Genomic DNA, 21,060 nt, shown 5'->3' on the forward strand with positions numbered 1-21,060 from the left:
CTACATGATCAAATCAGGGGCTCCCCAGAGAGGTGGCCTCGGGTCTGGAGAGGCACCATGGCATCATAGAAACAGCATAAATAAACCTAAGTTTGAATCAGCTCTGATACTGTCACTTATTGACATTAGCTAACTTACTTTATTTCTGTGAGCTTTAGTGTTTTTAGCTATAAAATAAGGTCACTTTTTTTGTGTGCGGTGGTGTTTTAAAGATTAGAAAAAAATAAGCATCTAGCATAGTGCCTTACACTCACAGGGGTTCCCACAAATGGGTATTGGTTGTTGTTTTTATTAATATTATTGTGTTAATTATCATAATTATCATTATTGTTGATAACTGAGTCAGAATTAGCCAAGTACATAGTAAGTTAAAGGGATATAGACTAGAAGGGAAAGGACGCCAAAGCAGGAGAAGTCTAATAAACTGAAAGAATAGGAAGGGTGTATGATTTATTTTTTAATGAGGCATAACAATATATAGTTAAGTAGGTAGCTTTTTGAATTTTTATTTATGTAGAGACACGTGTAGCCACTTCCCAGATCCTCAGAAGACTCCCTCAGGCCCCTTCCAGTCAATACCTCCTTCAACAGAGGTAAATCACTGTTTCAACCTCTAATGCCATAGATTAATCATATGGTATGTACTTTTGTTTTTCCTTAATGGGGAAAGGCGGCTTCTTTCATTAAATATTATATCTTTTCATTTTCATTGGCATGTAATATTCCACTGTATGAACAGAGAATAAGATGTTCAGTTATTCTACTATTAATAGTCATTTGAATGGGTTCCAGATTTCGGCTATTATGAATAAAGCTGCTATGAAGATTCTTGTACCTCTCTTTTAATGGACATACACACTTATTTCTGTTGTGTGTATCTAGTATTAGAATTCCTGTGTTTTAGAATATGCATACATTTAGCTTTAGGGAATGCTGCAAATAGTTTTCCAAAGTGGTTATGCCTCTTGTACCCTCACCAGTAATGAACAGACTTCCAGTTGTTCCACGTTCTCAACTATGCTTGGATGATGTTAGTACTTTTAGTTTCAGTCATTGTGTTGGGATGTGGGTTTCTATTTCATTGTGGGAGTGAGAAGGATAGTTGAAAGAGAATTTACTACCCCAAATCAGTAATAAGCAAGCTTGCTGAAAAATCATGATCTGAAACTACAGAGTGTCCCCAAAATTGCCATACATAGGGAAAATGGGAAATTGTAGCTAAGTGTACCTTTATTTACAAAATATTCATTACAAAATTTCACAAACTTTTTCCTTTGCATTGGGACTTTCGGGATACCCTGTATTCTTCATTAATGATAGTGCTCAATAATGTGTTATGGATTTCAGGATTTTGTTTATAAATATGACTTTTTTTAATTAAGAGTGATTTTGAAGTAATACTGAATTCCCATACATGGTAGAAAATGAATTAAAGCCTAAGAAATATTTTGACAGAGCCCGTTTGGCTTCTGATAATATACTTTCATGACTAACTTTTTAAAATAAAGATTATTTTTCACATTTTAAGGAAACCAGTTTTATCAGGTCTAAAGAAAGAGTTCCTAGTGTGACATTTTGTTTTGCTTCATTGGAATTATCCTTGGAAACTCAGTGTACAATATGGTAATATTTTTACTTTAAGTCTTTTGAACATTTTTGTATGTTCTTTGTGTTTTACACTGATCACCTACTTGTTTGCCCTCGGTTGAAATTCACAGCATTTGACCAGATATGGATGTTTTAGGAAGCATTTTGCTGTATCCTCTATAATTTTAAATAAGTTGTAAGTTATCAGGGCAGCTTTTAAAATAATCATTTGATTTGTAGGTTTGAGGAACAGAGAATTTTTTTTAAATAGGATTCATTTATTGGGTTTGAGAGGTAATATACAATCTAGGTTTATAAATGTTCTTTTCCAACATTTGAAAGTTTTAAGACTTTGCATTTTTAAGAAGTGTTTTCTGACTTACGACTTCATTTTAATTTACTGTTCTATTTTTAAAATATGTGAATGCCAGTACAATGAAGTAGGCATTTTTTAATCTAATAAATGAATGGATCTAGATTCAGCTAAAACTAAGACAACACTAGAGAAATTGAAGTTTATTCCTGTGAAAGTAAAGGATGATTTTTTTTATTTACAATATATATTTTAGAAAATATTTGTTCTCTTGCATGTACATTTAGAAGGTCTTTGAGTAATTTGTTAGTCATTACTATTGAGAATTACTTTTTACAGTGTTTATTGCTCTGAATAAATATTATAGAATTTTTAAATAATTATGTAACTTTTTGGTTTTGCTGTATGCTAAAGTTTCAAATTCCTGTAAGTTTTCATTTAAAATTCCATGTTGCATTTATGAAATAGTTTTTTTCCTAGTGTTGGGATTGAGTGATCTTTCTCTGTACTGGAGAGGGGAAAAAAAAGATTCCTTTTTCATATGACATAAATAATTCAGTAAAATATCCAGATTGAAAAAAATGGAATAAATTTGTTTTTAGCTATTATAAACCAAATACAGAATAAATGGTATTATCATTGATACACTAGAAATGCTTAGGGCACTGGTACTAGTTGATTTTTAAGTGTTACTTTTATGAGTAATTGTACATAATTTTTTAAATACAGGTTTCTGTTGGACTCACAACAAATAATCATAGGGAAGAGTTAGTATTACCTATCCACAAAAATAGAAAAACCTCACTAAAATGTGTACCGTTCTTTTATGCCTGCTGCACAAGTCTCAGTATTCACATTTCTCTAATTGCATCCTTATAATATTAATCTGTTAAAAATGTTTTGTATGATTATAGGGGTATATGCATGTTTGTCCTACTAAACTCATGTATTTTAGATTTATACTTTTAGAATTTGTCTAGTAATAGACAATGATAGTAGAGAAGGTCAACATTAATTGAATGTGGACTGTGTGCAAAGTGTTATACTAAGTGCTTTATATACATCTTCGTCTAATTCTCCAGTAAGCACATTATTAGATGTTTTTTTAAAGTCAATCCAGATTTATTTCCCCAATCTTCTTTGATCGCCTATTCTGGAATTTTCCAGTTTAGCAAGAGGTGTGAAAAGTATGTTGTGTTGGTTCTGTCAGAATTCTTCATTAAAACCCATCTTCCTAGAATAAAAGCTCCATGAGGGCTGAATTCATGCACAGTGCTCTAGGAACACAGAAAGGAGATATTTTGCTTGATGTTGGTGGGTTTGGGGAAAGATTTAATTGTGTCTCTAAGCCTTAATTCTAAAGAAAGATTATACTAGAAATGACCCTTTAGAGGTCTTTAAACTGTAATAGTTTAAAATATAAGTATAGGCTTCCTACACTGATATATATCCAAATGTATATTTGAAATTGTATGACTTAAATATATTTGCTTTTTTAACATTAATGACTATATATTCTCAAAAATAGTAATACTGAAATTGATAATGTTTTTTCACAGGTTTTGAAAGAGGGAAGGAAGATATTTCTCAAAATAAAGATGACTCTTCACTTTCTATGTCAAAGAGTAAGGTAAGCGTATCGTTGTCTCCAAATATATGATTATGACATTCTTCTAATATTTAAGATGAGAGAACTAACACTGAAATCTTGTCAGGCTTTTATGAGATATTTTTATGTTGATATATCTAAATCATGGAGTATGTATAAAAAAAGTGAAGTTCTACTGGGAACTAAGTGCTGTTGGTTACTTAGAAATATGACCTGTTGGTAACTAGCATTCTCTCCAGAGTAATAACTGTTTCTGGTGTTATCTGCCACAGCAGTACTTCTTACATTGGAGTCTTGAGGGTTCCATTCAGATACATTCTGAGGGTTCATGGTTTAAAAAAAAAGTTCTCAAGTGTTTTGGGTTTATTTGGATGACAATCACAATATATATATTTTACCAGGTAAAGGCCAGATCTTTGCAGTAATCTGCAATTGAAAATCATTTTCTTAGAATAATACATAATTTCCTAAGTCAATATTTTTCAAACTGGTATACTAACATACATTCTTAAGTCTGTTGAGCCTTTTTTCTTTAAGATTACATATTCAAATTTGAGAAACACTATATGATGCAGTGGTTTCCTGATGGGTTTGTAGTTCCCTAGATTTTCTGTGATTTGTCGAGGAATTTGACTTTTGACTGTTCCTTCTGGTCAGGTTTAGAAGTGGGAAGAGCTTTTGTGTTTGTGTGCTCAAAGTTCAATGACTATAAGCAAACCTATTTATTCTCAGCAGTAGACCCTTTCTCTTACAACCCTACATTTTTTGTTCCTGTTCTTGGGAGTGGTTGCACAATGTTTTTATGTATGATTTTTATAGAAATGTTATTCACACTTTTCAAGTATTCATTACATAAAGGTCTATCATATGTGTAAAGTACTTAGGATAATGTTTAATATTTATACAACATATACATGAGTCACATGTGGATCTTTAAATTAATTAAGATTAGAAATTTAACTCCTCAGTTACACTAGCCACGTTTCAGTGCTCAGTAACCACATATGGTTAGTAGCTACCATGTTGTACAGCTCAGATACAAAATATCTGTCATTTAGAAAGTTCTGCTTATCGGGCAGCACTGCTTTAGATTCAGAAGAGCACGTTTGAATCTTAAATCTCATCCATTACCTATGACTTTTTAGATGTTAATTACAATGATATTAATAGCTACTTTAAAAAAAAAAAAAAGAGAGAGAGAGAGAAATGAGGTCTTGGCTATGTTGCCCAGGCTGGATTCACACTCCTGCGCTCAAGGGATCCTTCCAAATAGCTAGTACTGCAGACATACACTACCGTGCCTGGCTTAATAGTTACTTTTTGTTGAGAGCTTACTTGTGCCATTTTTTAACTCTCATAATACTAGAAGACAGGTATTATTGGCCTCACTTTATAAGTGAGCAGAATCAAAGCTCAGAGAAATTAAGTAACTCTCCAGGGGTCAAAATAACTAGCAAGTGGTAAAATTAGAATTCAGAGTGGCTTCAGTTTTCTTTTCTGTGCAAAGGAGATAAGATCTACCTCCCAGATTCTGATGCAGGAAGTACCTGGCAAAGTGGCTGATTAATAATACGTATTTAAGAATTTATTTCCCTATTTTGAATACAGAATTAAAGTGAATGAGTGGAATCCTTAAGATGGTAACTATTTGGTGTAAGTAAAATTATACTCATCGTGTTATTTTCCAAGAGCTGAAATTTACTAATTCTCTCATAATTTAGATTTAATCTTGATTTATTCTGTTAAAGAAATCTGTAGTTGCAGACAGGTGTGGTACATCATGCCTGTAATCCCAGTGCTTTGGGAGGCCAAGGTGGGAGAATCATTTGAGCCCAGGAGTTTGAGGCTACAGTGAGCTATGATAACACCACTGCACTCCAGCCTGGGTGACATAGCCAGACCTTGTCTCTATTACAAAAGATAAATAAATAAAGCCAGGAAGAAAAGGGAAAAAAGGAAGAAAGTGAGAAATCTATAGTTGCTAGTTTGGCCCTAAAATATTTTAACTTGTAAGCTACTCTGCTTTTCAGGAAAATAATAAAATTTATGCATTTATTATTAAACCTCATTCTCATGGACTTCAGAAGATTTTTATTATTACCTAAGTAACTTTGGGCAATAAAATTTTGTCATTCCTTCCAAGATTGGTATCTTTAAACTGAGACCATCAAAGAATTTTAACTTTATACTTTCATGCACTTGATGCAAAAAGCATCAATACTGTCATTTTGGTCATAGGATTTCGTGTTAACTGTTACTTCTTAAAACACATAATTGAGACCAGTAAGCACAATGGGATACACCCTCCTCACCCCTGGAACTTTTTTTTTAATAAACACAGTTCCTTTTTCTCATGCATCTTTTTCTAGGCATTTTCATTGTATGAATGAGTGAATTGGAAAAGTCAGTTAATCATATTATCCCAAACAAAATAGCATTTTAAATTAATTTTTAATTGTCCATCTCAACAAAAGGAATTATAGGATGAGTAATGTGTCTAGTGGGATAAAAGGAGTCCTATTAGAAAGATAAGGGATTTCTGAGCCCAGATCTCTTAACTTGATTCTTCAACCATCCATCTACTTGTCTGCAGGTTTGCTAAGTCGTCTGTTATTTGCTTTAGAAAATGTATTTACCTGGACCTTTAAAAAACCTCTTTAAACCAAAATATCTGATGCAGTCACAGTAACTTATTATTGTTGTTCTTATATCTGTAGTATTAATATTTCATAATTTTCAAAGTAAATCACGAAATATTTTCATATATTAATGCTTCATTTATTTAAAGCCACCGTTTGGATCGAGTCCTATAAACTTTCTTGGCACTGGTAGTACTGCTAAGAATTTAAGTACCTTCTCCTATGTTTAACAATAGGTAAAAATAAAAATCTTAGGATATTGAAGGAATATTTTTAATTTTGTTGTTCCCAGATAAATAGAAACAGCTTTTAGCGTTGTACTCTTCTACTCTGGAGAAAGAATGTGATCTCTTTAAACAAGCACTGGATTAGGAGACCCAGGTTCTAATCCCTGCTATGTTAATGATTGTTAGTTTGGAAAGTCAACCTTCCTGAGCCTCCTTTTCATGATTTGTAAAATGGAGATAAAACCACCTGTTGTGGCCATTCTTCAAGGTTCTTTATGAAAATCAAATAAAATGTGAAGTATAAACTGAAAGTCTGGAAACAAGTTTAAGACATTAATAATAATTTAGGTCTACTGCATAGGTAGGAAGAAGTATATAACAATATATAAGAATATAATAATATTCCTAGGATATTGTTAAATGCTGTCAATATGGGAGTAAGCAATGTGATATCCTAGGAATATTGTTGTATTCCTAGAATACACACTGCGCAAATTAGATAGAGTGGTTTAATATTAGATAATGAAATATGAAATGTATGATTTTGAATCAAAAGTTTAGTTTATTATATCTCAAACAAGCAGTACAATTAAAGTATGTGCCTAAACTATCAACACACTTTTGCTGTCTTAATGGTAGCTTACTTATGCTAGCAGTGAAGAAGCCTAGAGAGTGAGTGGCGGTGAAATTATGAAAGGTGTTTTCCACAGCTTGTTGAGAATTGAATATTTTTCCTTGCAAGAAGTGGTCCAAAGCCTGGAAGAAGTGGTAGTCAGTTGGTGCAAGGACTGGTGAATACTGTGGATGACAGAGAGTTTCCAAGTCCAGCTGCCATAGTTTGAGCAGCGTTGTTTGTGCAACATGTGATTGAGCATTGTCTTGCAAGAGGATTGGCCTGTCTCTGTTGACCATTCTCGGCTGCTTAATCACAAGCATCCTTATCACTTCATACAACTGGTTGCAGTAGACATGTGCTATAATTGATTGACCGGGTTTCATGAAGCTGTAGTGGGTAATACCAGCACTGGACCACCAAACAGACACCATTATCTATTTTGGATGAATATTTGGCTTTGGACTGTGTTTTAGCACTTCATCTTTATCCAACCATTGTGCTGAATGCTTATGATTGTCAAAAAGAATCCATTTTTCATCACATGTAACAATACAATGTAGGTATGGTTCACCTTTATGTAACGACAGCAAAGAAAGGCAAGCTTTGAGAAGATTTCTCTTCTGACACTCATTTAATTCATGCATTACTCATCTATCCAGTTTCTTTACCTTGCCAATTTGTTTCAGATGGTCCATTATTGTTGGAATAGTAATGCCAAACCGTGTTGCTAATTCATGCATAGGTTGAAATGGATTTGCTTCCACTACAGCTTTCAGCTCTTCATTATCCACCTTGGTCTCAGGTCACCCACATGGCTCATTTTTAAGATTAAAATCACCAGAATGGAACTTCTCAAACAACTGACATGCTGTGCATTCATTAGCCACATCCTTCCCAAACACTTTGTTGATATTTCAAGCTGTCTGCCCTGCATTGGTTCCACGACGGAACACATATTTGAAAATAACATGAGTTTGTAACTTATCCATGGTTTCCCAAAAATTGCTCTATAAATTTTTTTTGAAAGATAATCACAAACCAAAATGTGCATTTGAAAGAATGAGTGAGTATGTACCTTCACAATAAAAAAAAATGTCAAAGCGAAGGGTGAGATACCAACTGTCAAACTTGGTACTTAAGGAAATTGGACATTCCATACTTAATAACCTAAATACTAGTTTCTAGAGATGTTTTTATTTCTTCCTATTAGAGGAAAAGTACCAACAGGGCAATGTATGCACCAACTTGGTAGAATTTACATGGTTTGGTTTTTTATTTAGAATATTTCAACTATTAAAAAATAGTATTGCTTTGCCTACTTTTTCCTAACTATTAATACATAATTGTATATGTTCTTAGAAATACTCTGGAAAAATAGAACATAATAATTTACAAATGATCTTATTTAACTTCACATGGTAAATTAATTTATTGATTACTTTTGTGTATTTGTGCGTTTTGCATGGATTTGTTTTTAAACAAAAATATTATATAGAGAACATTGGTATTTATTCTAGCAATAAATGGGAAGAATCACAAACATAGCTTTCACATTAATTTTCATATGATGTGTAGAATAAGTGAAGGTTTTAATTATTTCCCTTCTGTTCATTTCTATATGATTTCAGTCTGAATCTAAACTTTATAATGGCTCGGAGAAGGACAGTTCAACTTCAAGCAAGCTCACAAAAAAAGAATCTCTTAAGGTTAGTTTCCACAGTTATTTCTGGAAGATAATTTATATTGTGCTTTTGGAAATAGGCTAATAAGATAAAGAAACATATATGTGTGTTTCCAAAGAAAGAAAAAAAAAATCCAGAGGTACAGATAGACAGGCACACATAGAAAATGTTAATATTTGTGTGGTACGCTGGAGTCACCTGATAAGGCTGCTTGATGACTATCTCAGAGCAGGCCGCTTTAGTCCTCACCTGGCCAATCCAGGCCTCACCTGGGGCTGAGCACTTGATATCTCTACACAGCTATACCCAAGCTAAACATATCAGTGTGTTGTGGAACACCTGATGGGAAACTCTGGTGCCTCTTGAAATTATTATAGACTTTGCTAACTGCTAGGTCATGGGCCCACAGGCAGATATATTTTGTTCAACCTGCATAATGTTTTAAAAATTTGAGCCAACAATTCCAAGTCCAGACTTATGATTTCTCTTAAGAAATATGTAATATTGGGCCTGCCTTCCTAAATGGCCACAGAACCTGGAGCTTAAGAAACACATGCTTTCCAACTGGCACTGGTCCCTGACTAGTCTGTTTTACCCATTTATGTTTCATGCCTGGTCCTGTGTGCATTTGCAGTCTCATATTAAATCTCTTAATTCTGATATATTAATAAAGATCAAAAGTCTAAAGTTTTTGGGGTATAGAATTGTTAAAATTTTATTATGGATAGTGGGTAGTCTACCACTAAATGCAACTTTTCTGATGCAAGATTTTGTGTTATAGTTCTCTTGTTATTTTATTCATAGTAGGAATCCTGTGTAGCAGTTAAAAGGATAAGGTAGACATGGAAACTCTTAAAAATATTGAATGGGGGAACTTTTTCTAAGTGTTAACAAAAACCTCACAAAATCTGTGTATTTCTATAGGTTATGTACATAGGAAAGGTCTGAAAGGATAGTGTGTTCCAGAAGGTTAACAGTGATCAATTCTAAGGATTGGAATAGGATGGGGTGTAATAAAGATAGCTTTTAGATTTGTGGTGTTTGTGATTTTTACCATCAGATATAAATATTATAATACATGTAAATAACATGTGAATAATACAAGTGTTCATGTATTACATATTTTAAAAGAAGTAAAGGGCCGGGCGCGGTGGCTCACGCCTGTAATCCTAGCACTCTGGGAGGCCGAGGCGGGTGGATCGCTCGAGGTCAGGAGTTCGAGACCAGCCTGAGCAATAGTGAGACCCCGTTTCTACTAAAAAATAGAAATTATCTGGCCAACTAAAAATATATATAGAAAAAAATTAGCCGGGCATGGTGGCACATTCCTGTAGTCCCAGCTACTTGGGAGGCTGAGGCAGTAGGATCGCTTAAGCCCAGGAGTTTGAGGTTGCTATGAGCTAGGCTAACGCCACGGCACTCACTCTAGCCCAGGCAACAGAGCGAGACTCTGTCTCAAAAAAAACAAAAAAAGAAGTAAAATTCTTTAAAAAGATACAGAGAACTGGACTAATGATCAGAAAAACTTGATTCTAACCTTATTTGTCTAAAACTTCCTTCAGCTTTAAAACAAAAAACTATACATACATTTTTAATCCTAAGATGCTAGCATTCTAGAGGTTTAGAATTTTATACTTTACATTTCATAGACCTAAAAAATTGGAAAGAGATTATTCATTTATATTGAGTTTTTAATTTCTCTATCATTTCCATAAAATAGGTGCAAAAGAAAAATTACCGAGAAGAAAAGAAAAGAGCCACAAAGGAGTTACTCAGTACAATCACAGATCCTTCTGTTATTGTTATGGCCGATTGGTTGAAGGTCAGTGTATTGATTCTTGAATTCAAATTGCTGAATGTTTGCCTCCTGGAATGGGAAAGCCCAACGTATACCTAAAGCCTACCAGACAGAACTTCTAGGATGATTGTTTTTCCCTGGCAAAGAAACTACTAATTGTAGCTAGAGGTTCTAAGCTCCAATCCTAATGGGAGAAGGAACCTTAGTGTCTCTCTTATTAGTAGCATTAAATATGTACAGTATAACAGTTCTTTTAAAAAGGCTTCTTGATTTGTGTGATGCGTTGTCTAATATAATATGGTATAAAAAATTTTGTTCACTATTTAAATTATTGTTAAGTATTACTGTAGACTTGGTATATGCATTATTGAGAAGAGAATAGGCAAAGTTAATATAAAAATTATCATTTGAAAATCATTAATTATCAGACAAACATACATATTCCTGTTCCATACCATATTCTTTTGAGCTCTGGTTATTTTTATTTCTTTTTCTCTAATCCCAATCACTATATATCTTCTTTCTCATTCTTATCAGAAGGATAGCTGGTAGGAATCTTTCAGACTGATTGTAACTTTAAGAGTGATCTTGTAGACTCTGACTTACAGAAAGTTTTAGTACCTGGCATTCACTGAAAGCTTTCCACAGTCCCCAAGAGTTGGTAAGACAGAACTTTAACCTAATAACCCTTATGAGATTTGTCGTATTAGTTCTTTCACTAAAATGGGAGTCTAGTAATAGTATCCCTGACAACTCAAGTAATACCAGGGTTTTCTTCAATCTTGTGCTAAAAACACCTTCTGACTTACTTTGTCTTAATATACTTAAAAGTATATTAACTCCAGATCTCACTTGGATTTTTCAGAGCTAAACCTACCCTGTATAAGTCCCCAACACATTCCCTGGCTGACTTTCCAAACCTAACCTTCCCTTCTAATAATTTGCCTTCCATATTCTACTGTCATATCTCCATGATCCAAAATGTTATTTCAGGGTGACTCTCTTCCTTTCACTTCTTATGTCTTACTATTCTTTTAAATATACACTTACCTGTTCTTGAAGATTTTTCTCTTTTCTTCATACTGGACTCCAAACTCCCCCTTTCTAAATTTTTCTTGTTTAGCATTACTTTGGTATGCTTATTTTGGGGGTTAGGGAGCACTGTATTTATTTCATACTTAATGTAAGTACATTAAAAAAGAACAGATGTTTTACAGTAAATAAAAAGGTAATTCCTGTTTTTTAATCTAAATATTAACATCCTTTCAGTATTTTGGATTCAGTGAGTTGCACAGAAACAATTTTAATAGATTACAAAAATAGAAATTGATGGAAAAAACTAGTTTTAGACTTATCATCGCCATAGCATTAAACCCTAGGATGACGAACATTTTATGAGAATAGAGATTCATGTAACTTGTGTTTTAAAATTTTCCCTGAGAAATTTATGTGGCACACTTTATGTAATTACTAAGAAAAAAAATTATTTAGAGAAGGTAATTTTAAGGGCTGGGAGGAGGTTCTTTTCTTTTCCTACCACTCACCAAATATTTAGGGAATGCCTGGTTTGTGCCAGCAGTGTTTTCAGCACTGTTGAGTACTGTTGATGCAGTGCTGAGGGGGAAGATTTTTAAAGGCAGAATAATCATATACTCACAAAAATGAAGTTATAGCTGTGATAAATGTTACAATAAGAAGAATCTTGTGCTAGGAAGGTGTGTTTTATGGTCCCTGACCTGGTCAGGGAAGGTAGGAAAACTGTTCTACTTAGTACATTATTTTGAAACTGTTGGCCTACTCTCCCACAAAAATTTAAGTTTCTTAGAAACAGGAACCATGTCATTTTCATGTCTATTTGCAGTGCTTGCCATATAGTAGTTTAAAAAAAAAATCTATTAAATCTGAGGTGTACATTTCATGGAAATTTTAGGTTAAAATATTTGCCATTTTTCAGTTTATATCTTATAGAACAGACAGAGAAAAACAGATCTTTATCTTTAAAATAAACTTGTCTTTCTGTAGATTCGTGGTACTCTAAAGAGCTGGACCAAGTTGTGGTGTGTGTTGAAACCTGGGGTGCTACTGATCTATAAAACCCAAAAAAATGGTCAATGGGTAGGAACGGTCCTTCTGAATGCCTGTGAAATCATTGAACGTCCGTCAAAAAAGGATGGCTTTTGTTTCAAACTTTTCCATCCTTTGGAACAATCTATTTGGGCAGTGAAGGTATGTAAGCACTTGTTATATAGGTAAAAGGTAAAGAGGACAAAATATGAGTAGAACTGAAATAAATCATTCAAGTGATTTCTCTCCTCTGCCAGGTAGGACTTATAAATTTATTTCTGCCTTCAAGTGCGTTATTCCTCATTCTGTCTCCACCCACAATGAAATGTGTGCCAAAAGGCTCTGTTTGCCTTTAAGATCTAACTTTAAAAATTTCTCCAGAAAATGTTTCTCAAATTTACATTGCTATCTTATTATCTTTTTTTGTCCTTGAGATTTCAGTTTGTTCTAAGGTTTTTTTCAATTTATGTTTGCTATTAATAACTCTGCTTTGTAACATTGTATCATGGTACTTGAATGTTTTTTCCTCTTTATCAAAATGGTGAGATTCCTTAGAATGGAAACTGCCCTTAATTTTTGTGGTTTTTTTTCTGTAGTGATTTAAATGTGTGATGGGAAGCCTATAAGCAGAAGCAGTCCTACTTAGTCTTAAGAGAGGCAGATTTCTTTAAAGATGGAGCTCTATTACTTTCATAACTAAAAAGCATTACTGTGGTCACTCCTGTGCTATGAAAGCAGAAATGAGCAGAAAATGGAGATGCCTTATTTGATTAACTACCAAGGAATTCTACAGAGAGGAAGCACGTAGCACATAGTAACTGAATAAATGAGCCTAGTTTAATAGTTTCTAAGAAGGTCAGTTACAATTGAATAAAGGGTTTAGAACTCCTTTAAGGAAAACCACTAACTGAGGCTAACTAAAAGTAGCTTCTCCTTTTTTTGTTTTGTATTGCTTAATTGGGCAATGTATATACACCTAGGAAAATATCTGGACTTTTAATTTCAGTAGTCTGAAGTCATAGCAAACATAAAGGTAGAGTTACTTCCATTCTGGGATTAGGCACTTCCCACGGGGGAAAGAATTTAACCCATAGAACATCTGATATTTATATATCATGTGATTCTTTCTCATGTGAAGAAAATGACTTTCAAACCTTTTTTTATGTAGTATTTTATTGTACTACTTTCAGGAATTATAAGAATTATAATGAATTTTTAAATCATTAAAAATATTTTAATGTCAAATTTATTTAAATTCCAAATATCAGAGGAAGAGAGGGAAATTTGTACAACTGTGTAAACATCAGAATATTCCCCACAAGAAAAACCTACTTAGGACCTTGTTTAAACATTTTGAAACCTTGTGTTTATGATTAAGAAATAACATTCATAAGTTCTTTTGGTCAGTATTCTTTTTTGAGCACTTTACATGGAATCTTTTATTTAATTCTCATACCTATGAGGAGTATAGTTTCCTCCCATTACAGAGATAAAGAATTGAAGCCTAAAGAAGTCATTACTAATAAAGTAACTTTTCTAGCATGGAGCCAATATTCAAACCCAAGCAGGACTATACATCCTACTCTATACTCGTTATAGGAACTGGCCCATAAATTATAAAGCTGTTTGAAAATTCGCAGGGCATTACAGTATTTGTTAAAGCCATATTGATTTTTTTCTGCTTTTTCATTTTAAAGCTACATCTTTACTTTCTAATGTTTATGCTTCTTGAAATCCATTTTATTCTTTGACCTGATAACCTTAAAGAACCCTTTCAAAACAACTTTAAAATTTATGCTATTGTATTAAAATTATACTGTAAATTCAATGCTTAGTTTTCTTTCCACATAAGGACAATGTCGGCTAGGCATGGTGGCACATACCTGTAATCCCAGCTATTCAGGAGGCTGAGGCAGTGGAATCACTTAAGCCCAGGAGTTTTGAGACCAGCCTGGGCAACAGCAAAACTTCTTCTCAAAAAAGATCTGTGTCTACATAAGTACCTAAGTTTAGCCTTTGTGATATGAATTCCTGTTGGTGGTGTATACTTCTAAGACAACCTTAGCCAACAATAACAACAACAACAACAAAATTCCTTTTTCTTTCCTGTTTCTGGAAAAATAAAATTAGCTTTTATAACTGATCTTTAAAAACAAGTATATATCATTGATTATAAAATGGAGAGTCACTTTTCTCTAGACCCGGTTAAAATTCATTTCTCTTTTTCTTTTGAATTTTTTACATGCTTATATATTATTTCCAGCTGTTTTCTTTAGGCTTCTAGAAATTTAGTATTTCTTAACTAGTAGTAACAGTGGGTGGGATGGAAATTCTCTGTTAAATTAGAATTTGGTGTTTAGTATGGTAAATTTTGGGTGCCTTAATATGTAAGCAATATGTAGAGATAATATTTAAGTGATGATAACTATCATTTGTTCAATTTTATGCCAATGAAGTATATTTGTTATAAAAGAAAATTCTCCTTAATACTTAACATTTGCATTCTCAGGATGATTAAAGCTTGTTTACTTTTAAATTATAATCCATGCCTGATTTAGATTATTATAGATAATAATGAATAATACAGTTGAGATCTCATATTACTCACTATGCACTATTTATTTTGTTTATTTTGTTATTAAGGGTCCAAAAGGTGAAGCAGTAGGATCCATAACTCAGCCCCTACCTAGCAGTTATTTGATCATACGGGCTACTTCAGAGTCAGATGGTAAATATAGTTTTTGATGGATTGGATCTTGGTCTTCAATTTGAAGCGTTTATTTTATATACCACTTTATATTATCCTTGGGAAATCTGTTTTTAGTATGGCATTTGCAGCAGAAGCGTTGTAATCATAAATTGCTTAGAACACTAAATAAATTATTACTAAGGTAGACAAATAGAGAAATCTGATAGGAAGAAACTGTTATGACTAAGTGATGAGTTAGCAGCTCAGAGTTTTCTTCTTCATCTTCCATTGACATATTAACTTGTTAGTGGTCTTTGTGGTAACTCATGTTTATCGTTTTAGAGATACATTTAATACTATTAATATTTTATTAAATATTAATATTTATGCATTTATGAGACATACACACTACAGGTTTTTTTGTTTTCTTTTTTTACATAAGAAGACAATCAAGTACAAAGTTTTTTATTGTACAGTTAATACTTAATTCATGAAGCAAAGATGAGAGAAAACATACTTATAATCTTAATAATTGATAATGAATTTCTTCCTCACTTTCACAGTTTAGACAAGTGTGGTGTAGGGACTCTTGTAACTTTCCAAGGTTTACTTTTACCAGATAATTATTTTTTAAATTAAAATAAAGGCATGAGTTTTTGGTATGAAAATGTTTTACTTGGCTGATATTCCCAGCAGATCTTGAAACAAATATATATGAATTTTAAGAACACTGAACAAATATATATGAAAATTTTTCTGCTAAAGTAGTTCTGAATTTTAATTTAAAAAATAAAGGTATTAATGTTTCTCTTAACTAATATGGCAGTTAGTGACAGCATTATACAAGCATTTCCCTGGCTTAAAAGTGTTCATACATATAAGTAGAATGGATGCTAAGCTTGAGGATAGACCTATCAATAACAAAACATTATTTCAGATAGTTATTTATAGTAAAACCATAATCCCTCAAGTATATTTTGTGTACCTTGCTGGATAACCTTGAAATTATGCTGCATGTTAATGTTTTAAGGTTTGAAAAATACAGTACATTTATATTAAATTGCTGTACTTTCTAATGCATGCTGTATACTATTAGTGGTTTCTAGATGCTTAGTATGTAAAAAGCAGTTGTAAAACTAAAAGGTTACATTGAGAAATCCTAGCGAGATTTTATGTTCAGATTAACTTTTCCAGTGCATGTTTCTCAAAGAAAAAAAATGGAATGTTTAAAGGTAACAGGGCTAAATTAAGGTGCAAACTAGTTTCATAGTTTTTAAAATTATACCACTTATGAATCTGTGTTCTTCTAGGAAGGTGCTGGATGGATGCTTTGGAGTTGGCTTTGAAATGCTCTAGTCTTCTTAAACGTACAATGATCAGGGAAGGGAAGGAACATGACCTGAGCATTTCATCAGATAGCACACATGTGACTTTGTATGGCTTATTACGTGCTAACAATCTCCACAGTGGTGACAACTTTCAGTAAGTAGATCCTGCCACTAATCTGGTAACGATTTCAGAGACTATACTTTTTCACTAAGTTAGGTGGCAGGCCTAGAATTTTAGTAGTGTATCTAGGATTAAAATTAGCCTATCTTTTTCCCATTATATGGCCTTAGGCCCTATTTAAAATTTGTTTAGCTGCTGTCATCAAGTGTAGAAATTTATTTCCTTGAGTCCAATGTCATTTACTTTATCTTTTGCACATAGAATCATGCTGATTATCCACTTTGTCTTTGTGCATGGTATACCTTCCATTAAGAATGATAATCATTAAGAATGATTTCTATTCCTCCTTGCTCTTTTGCTCTGTCGTAATCCTATATGTTCTTCAAGACTGGTCTCAAATATATATGTGCTCCTGCCTCATAACAATGAGATACAGTCTGTTTTTCTATTGTTACAGAATAACACTTTCTTTTTTTTTTGTAATGGCACTGGACTTACTCTACCTGGCATTTGTGGAATTCTTTTATATTGTATAATATGTGGAGTTGGAACTGTGTCCTATTTGTGGTTTTATTCCTTGAAGCATTCATTGTAGTTAATACTGAAAAAAAAAATTACCCAGGGAAACCAGGCAATAGTATAAAGACTTTGTTGAGGTTTAGGTCTCTTTTAGACTTTCCCTTTCAAACAATTTTTTCTCTTATTCTTTTGCCTAACTCTATTTAGAAAACAAAACAAAACTCTCTTTAAAACCTCCATTACCTGACCTTTTATAAAAACTTTATCTTTGCAAACCTACAATCTGGGGCTTAATCCCAGTATCTGCAGCCTGGATGGAATAGGATAGAGTGGGTCGCAACTGATACAGGAATGGGTATTTGTTGGGACCTCTTCCCAAGACTTTCCCCCTTTTATACAAATTAGTTACTCTAATCACTTCAAGTGAGAATAGGGTAGGTATAGCAGAACTTACTGATTGTAGGCTTATAGGCTCGTTTTCTTAAGCTGAAATTTTCATTTTTAATTTTCCTTGGACTTTTCCTCAAGATTAAATCTTTCAGACAAATTCAATACAGTTACTTACCTTTTACATTTTCTCATCTTATTCGTGCACTGATTTGGAGTGACTTTGGAAACCTTTACTAGTAGAAAGTCATAATTCATTTGAGTTCACCTAAGAATCCGATGATTTTGACTTGAATTTTTTCTTTAGACCAGAAACGATAGTTGAGGTTGATTGAAGTGATAATATTTGCAAAACTAAGAAAAAAATCTACCAAGTGGTAGTGTAAAATTTTGCTTTTAGAAGATTTTAGTGCTAAGTGGTAGAGAAGCAAAGAGGTCAGAGTGTCATCTTTTAAAATTTCTCCAGGTTTTTATTTAACTTCTCTGTGCCTCTGTTTACTAATTTATAAAATGAAATAATAATATTACGCATCTCATAGGGTTATTTTGAAGATTAAATGAAAACTATGTAAAACACTTAGAACAGTGGCCAGCATATAGTAAATTCTCAATATTAATATATCATTATTATTTATAAAGTATTCTTAACCTCCTTTATTCTTCCTCCTAATAATTATTTCCCTAAGGTTAAATGATAGTGAAATTGAACGACAACATTTTAAGGACCAAGATATGTATTCTGATAAATCTGATAAAGAAAATGATCAAGAACATGATGAGTCTGACAATGAGGTGATGGGGAAAAGTGAAGAAAGTGACACGGATACATCAGAAAGGCAAGATGACTCATATATTGAACCTGAGCCTGTTGAGCCTTTAAAGGAGACTACCTACACTGAACAGAACCATGAAGAACTTGGAGAGGTAAAAGTTTATTTTCAGATTCTGGTTTTTTAATTCTTGGGAATTTTCAAATGAAATTGAAGGTATTATTTGCTTGACCTATTGCTTATTTTCCTGAAAAATATTTACATGATACCTATTTTATTTTAAAAGTTGTGTGTGTATGAAATTTATCAGGATTTATAAACAGCTAAACACATATACTCACAAATACCAATATTTCTATTAAATTTAAAGTTTACATTTTCTTCACGTTTGGTTTTGAAACAGGATATTGCTTAATGTCATTGCCAGGTGCAAAGTAAATTGCAAGGAAACATGAGTTTATAACTTTGTTTGTGCATGGAAGTACATACACTATAAAAGAATAAGCTGTGATATTTTTTATAGTGGCTTTTTGTATGTATCGTCTGCTTTGTCTCTTTCAACTACCCTTTTACCTAAGTTTTGTAGCTGTAGACTTTAATTATTACTTAAAGGATTGTTTCCCTATTTTAAGAATGCTGGGAAGTAGTTGTGAAGAGAATTCATATTTTCAACATTAGTCTTCTTGTTTACATATCTATGTGTGTGAAATAAATACAATATTTCAGTAATTTTTGTTAACTGCCAAAGGCAGGTGAGGCTTCTCAAACAGAAACTGTGTCTGAAGAAAACAAAAGCTTGATCTGGACACTGCTGAAACAAGTTCGTCCTGGCATGGACCTCTCCAGGGTGGTTCTGCCTACATTTATCCTGGAACCCCGTTCTTTCTTGGATAAACTTTCAGATTACTACTATCATGCAGATTTCCTATCTGAGTAAGTGGACTCATATTTCTTAAAATAGAAAATACTTTGTGAATTTAGAGATTCTTAGAATGCTATTTTCAATTATTGTTCTTTCCCCAAATCAGGCTCTAATGAGACATCAGTCTCTCTTTCCTACCACCTCTATTGTCAGCCTTAAAATGAAGCATATTTAATACTTTGCTATAATGTTTCCATTCATGAAGTTGAATTGAGAGACCATAAACTTAAGGAAGACATGGACCCTTCAGCTGACAGCACTGCTGTTATTGGCCCCTTGACCTGTTCACTAAACTAACACAGGGAGAGGTGGTTTGGCATCATTTGTTCTCCCCCACCCAAGCCTTCATTCCGGTCCCTTCCTGGGGCTTGTGCTTTTATTCATACTCATCTGTCTGCATGCTTGCCAGTTGTTGGCTTTAACAATAAATCCTTATTCTTTTTGCATTTCTTCTGAAGCTGCCAGTTGATCCAGGGTGTAATTCTGAAGAAGCAGGCAAAAAGGAGGCAGAGGAGAAACTGTCTACCTCTGTTCCAACAATTTCTTGGGGAACCAGTAAACTTTGCAAAGAATAGCACCTTTGTGCCCATGCTTCCAGTTCTCACCTGCTGCCCCCAGTCCAGCAGCAGTGGCATTTCAGGGCATTGTGCTTTATATAATACTAATTTCTGGCCCTGTGACCTGATTTTTAAAATCTGAATTAAGATCTGTTTTCAGTTTCTATTAGTTGCATTAGTGAACATTGCAAAAAAATAAAAACAAAAAATCATAAGCCAAGTCAAAATATAATTGATAAACTGGGAATTTTTTTGCATGTTTTGTCATAAAGTGTTAATCTCTCTGAAATGCAAAGAGTTCTTAGAAATTGAATGAAAATGATTAACAACCTTTAGAAAAATGGGTGGAAGAAATAGGCAGTTCAAAAATAAAGAAATAGAAACAGTCCTTAAACATGTAAAACCTCATACAAAATAAGAAAAATGTAGATTTAAATTATAGCCAGGTGCAGTGGCTCATGCCTGTAATCTCAGCACTTTAGGAAGTCAAGGCAAGAGGATTGCTTGAGGCCAGGAGTTCAAGACCAGACTGGGTAACATAGCAAGACTCCATGTCTACAAAAAATAAAAAAATTAGCTGGATGTGGTAGCATGTTCCTGTATTCCCAGCTACTCAGGAGCTGAGTTAGGAGGATCGCTTGAGCCTAGGAATTTGAGGTTACAGTGAACTATGATGGCACCACTGCACTTCAGCTGTATGACAAAGTGAGACCCTGTCTCTAAAAAAAACATTTTTTAAAAACTGTGGTAAATTACCATTGTTCATCCATCACCTTGACAAAAATTCAAAAGGCTTTTATACCCCAGTTCTGTCTAATATCTTCTGTAGTTCTTTTATCTGTCTAGAAATTCATTTCTCTGAGAAAATAAGGCAGGTTCCTGTGAATCACAGTAAGATCTTTTTGAGAGATGCTCATTTTACCAAATAGAAAGGTTGTCATTTTCTGGCAACACTAACTGTTGCCAAAAGTCTGTGGAGCAATAGGCACTCTTACACTGCCATAGGTGATACAAACTAGCACAGTGTCCTGAAAGGAATCTGGCAGTATTTACCATAATTATTAATGCATTCATCATTTGATCCAGTAATCCCACTTCTGGGAATAACTCCTACAGATATAACCCCACATATACAGAGTGACATATATATATATGAGATTGTCATAGCAGGGTTTGTAATAGTAAAACATTAGATACAACTCGAGCATCCAGCCATAATTGACTGGTCGGAT

The 21,060-nt window shown here is 33.4% G+C and overlaps 1 protein-coding gene across 6 annotated transcripts in view; it reads left to right on the plus strand.

Annotated features, from left to right (window-relative positions):
* Positions 1–21,060, plus strand: part of OSBPL8 (oxysterol binding protein like 8) — a 148,320-nt gene that overhangs the window by 102,897 nt on the left and 24,363 nt on the right. For all 6 annotated transcript variants that reach the window (XM_045553330.1, XM_045553331.1, XM_045553332.1 and 3 more), the window contains 8 exons: positions 3,460–3,530; positions 8,620–8,697; positions 10,394–10,495; positions 12,494–12,697; positions 15,179–15,263; positions 16,535–16,706; positions 18,266–18,503; positions 19,098–19,282. In XM_045553330.1, coding sequence (XP_045409286.1) covers positions 3,460–3,530; positions 8,620–8,697; positions 10,394–10,495; positions 12,494–12,697; positions 15,179–15,263; positions 16,535–16,706; positions 18,266–18,503; positions 19,098–19,282 — 1,135 coding nt within the window. The remainder of the gene's footprint in view (positions 1–3,459; positions 3,531–8,619; positions 8,698–10,393; positions 10,496–12,493; positions 12,698–15,178; positions 15,264–16,534; positions 16,707–18,265; positions 18,504–19,097; positions 19,283–21,060) is intronic.

The sequence above is a fragment of the Lemur catta genome, chromosome 6 (assembly GCF_020740605.2).
Source record: "Lemur catta isolate mLemCat1 chromosome 6, mLemCat1.pri, whole genome shotgun sequence".
In the NCBI taxonomy this organism is placed as follows: Eukaryota; Metazoa; Chordata; class Mammalia; order Primates; family Lemuridae; genus Lemur; species Lemur catta.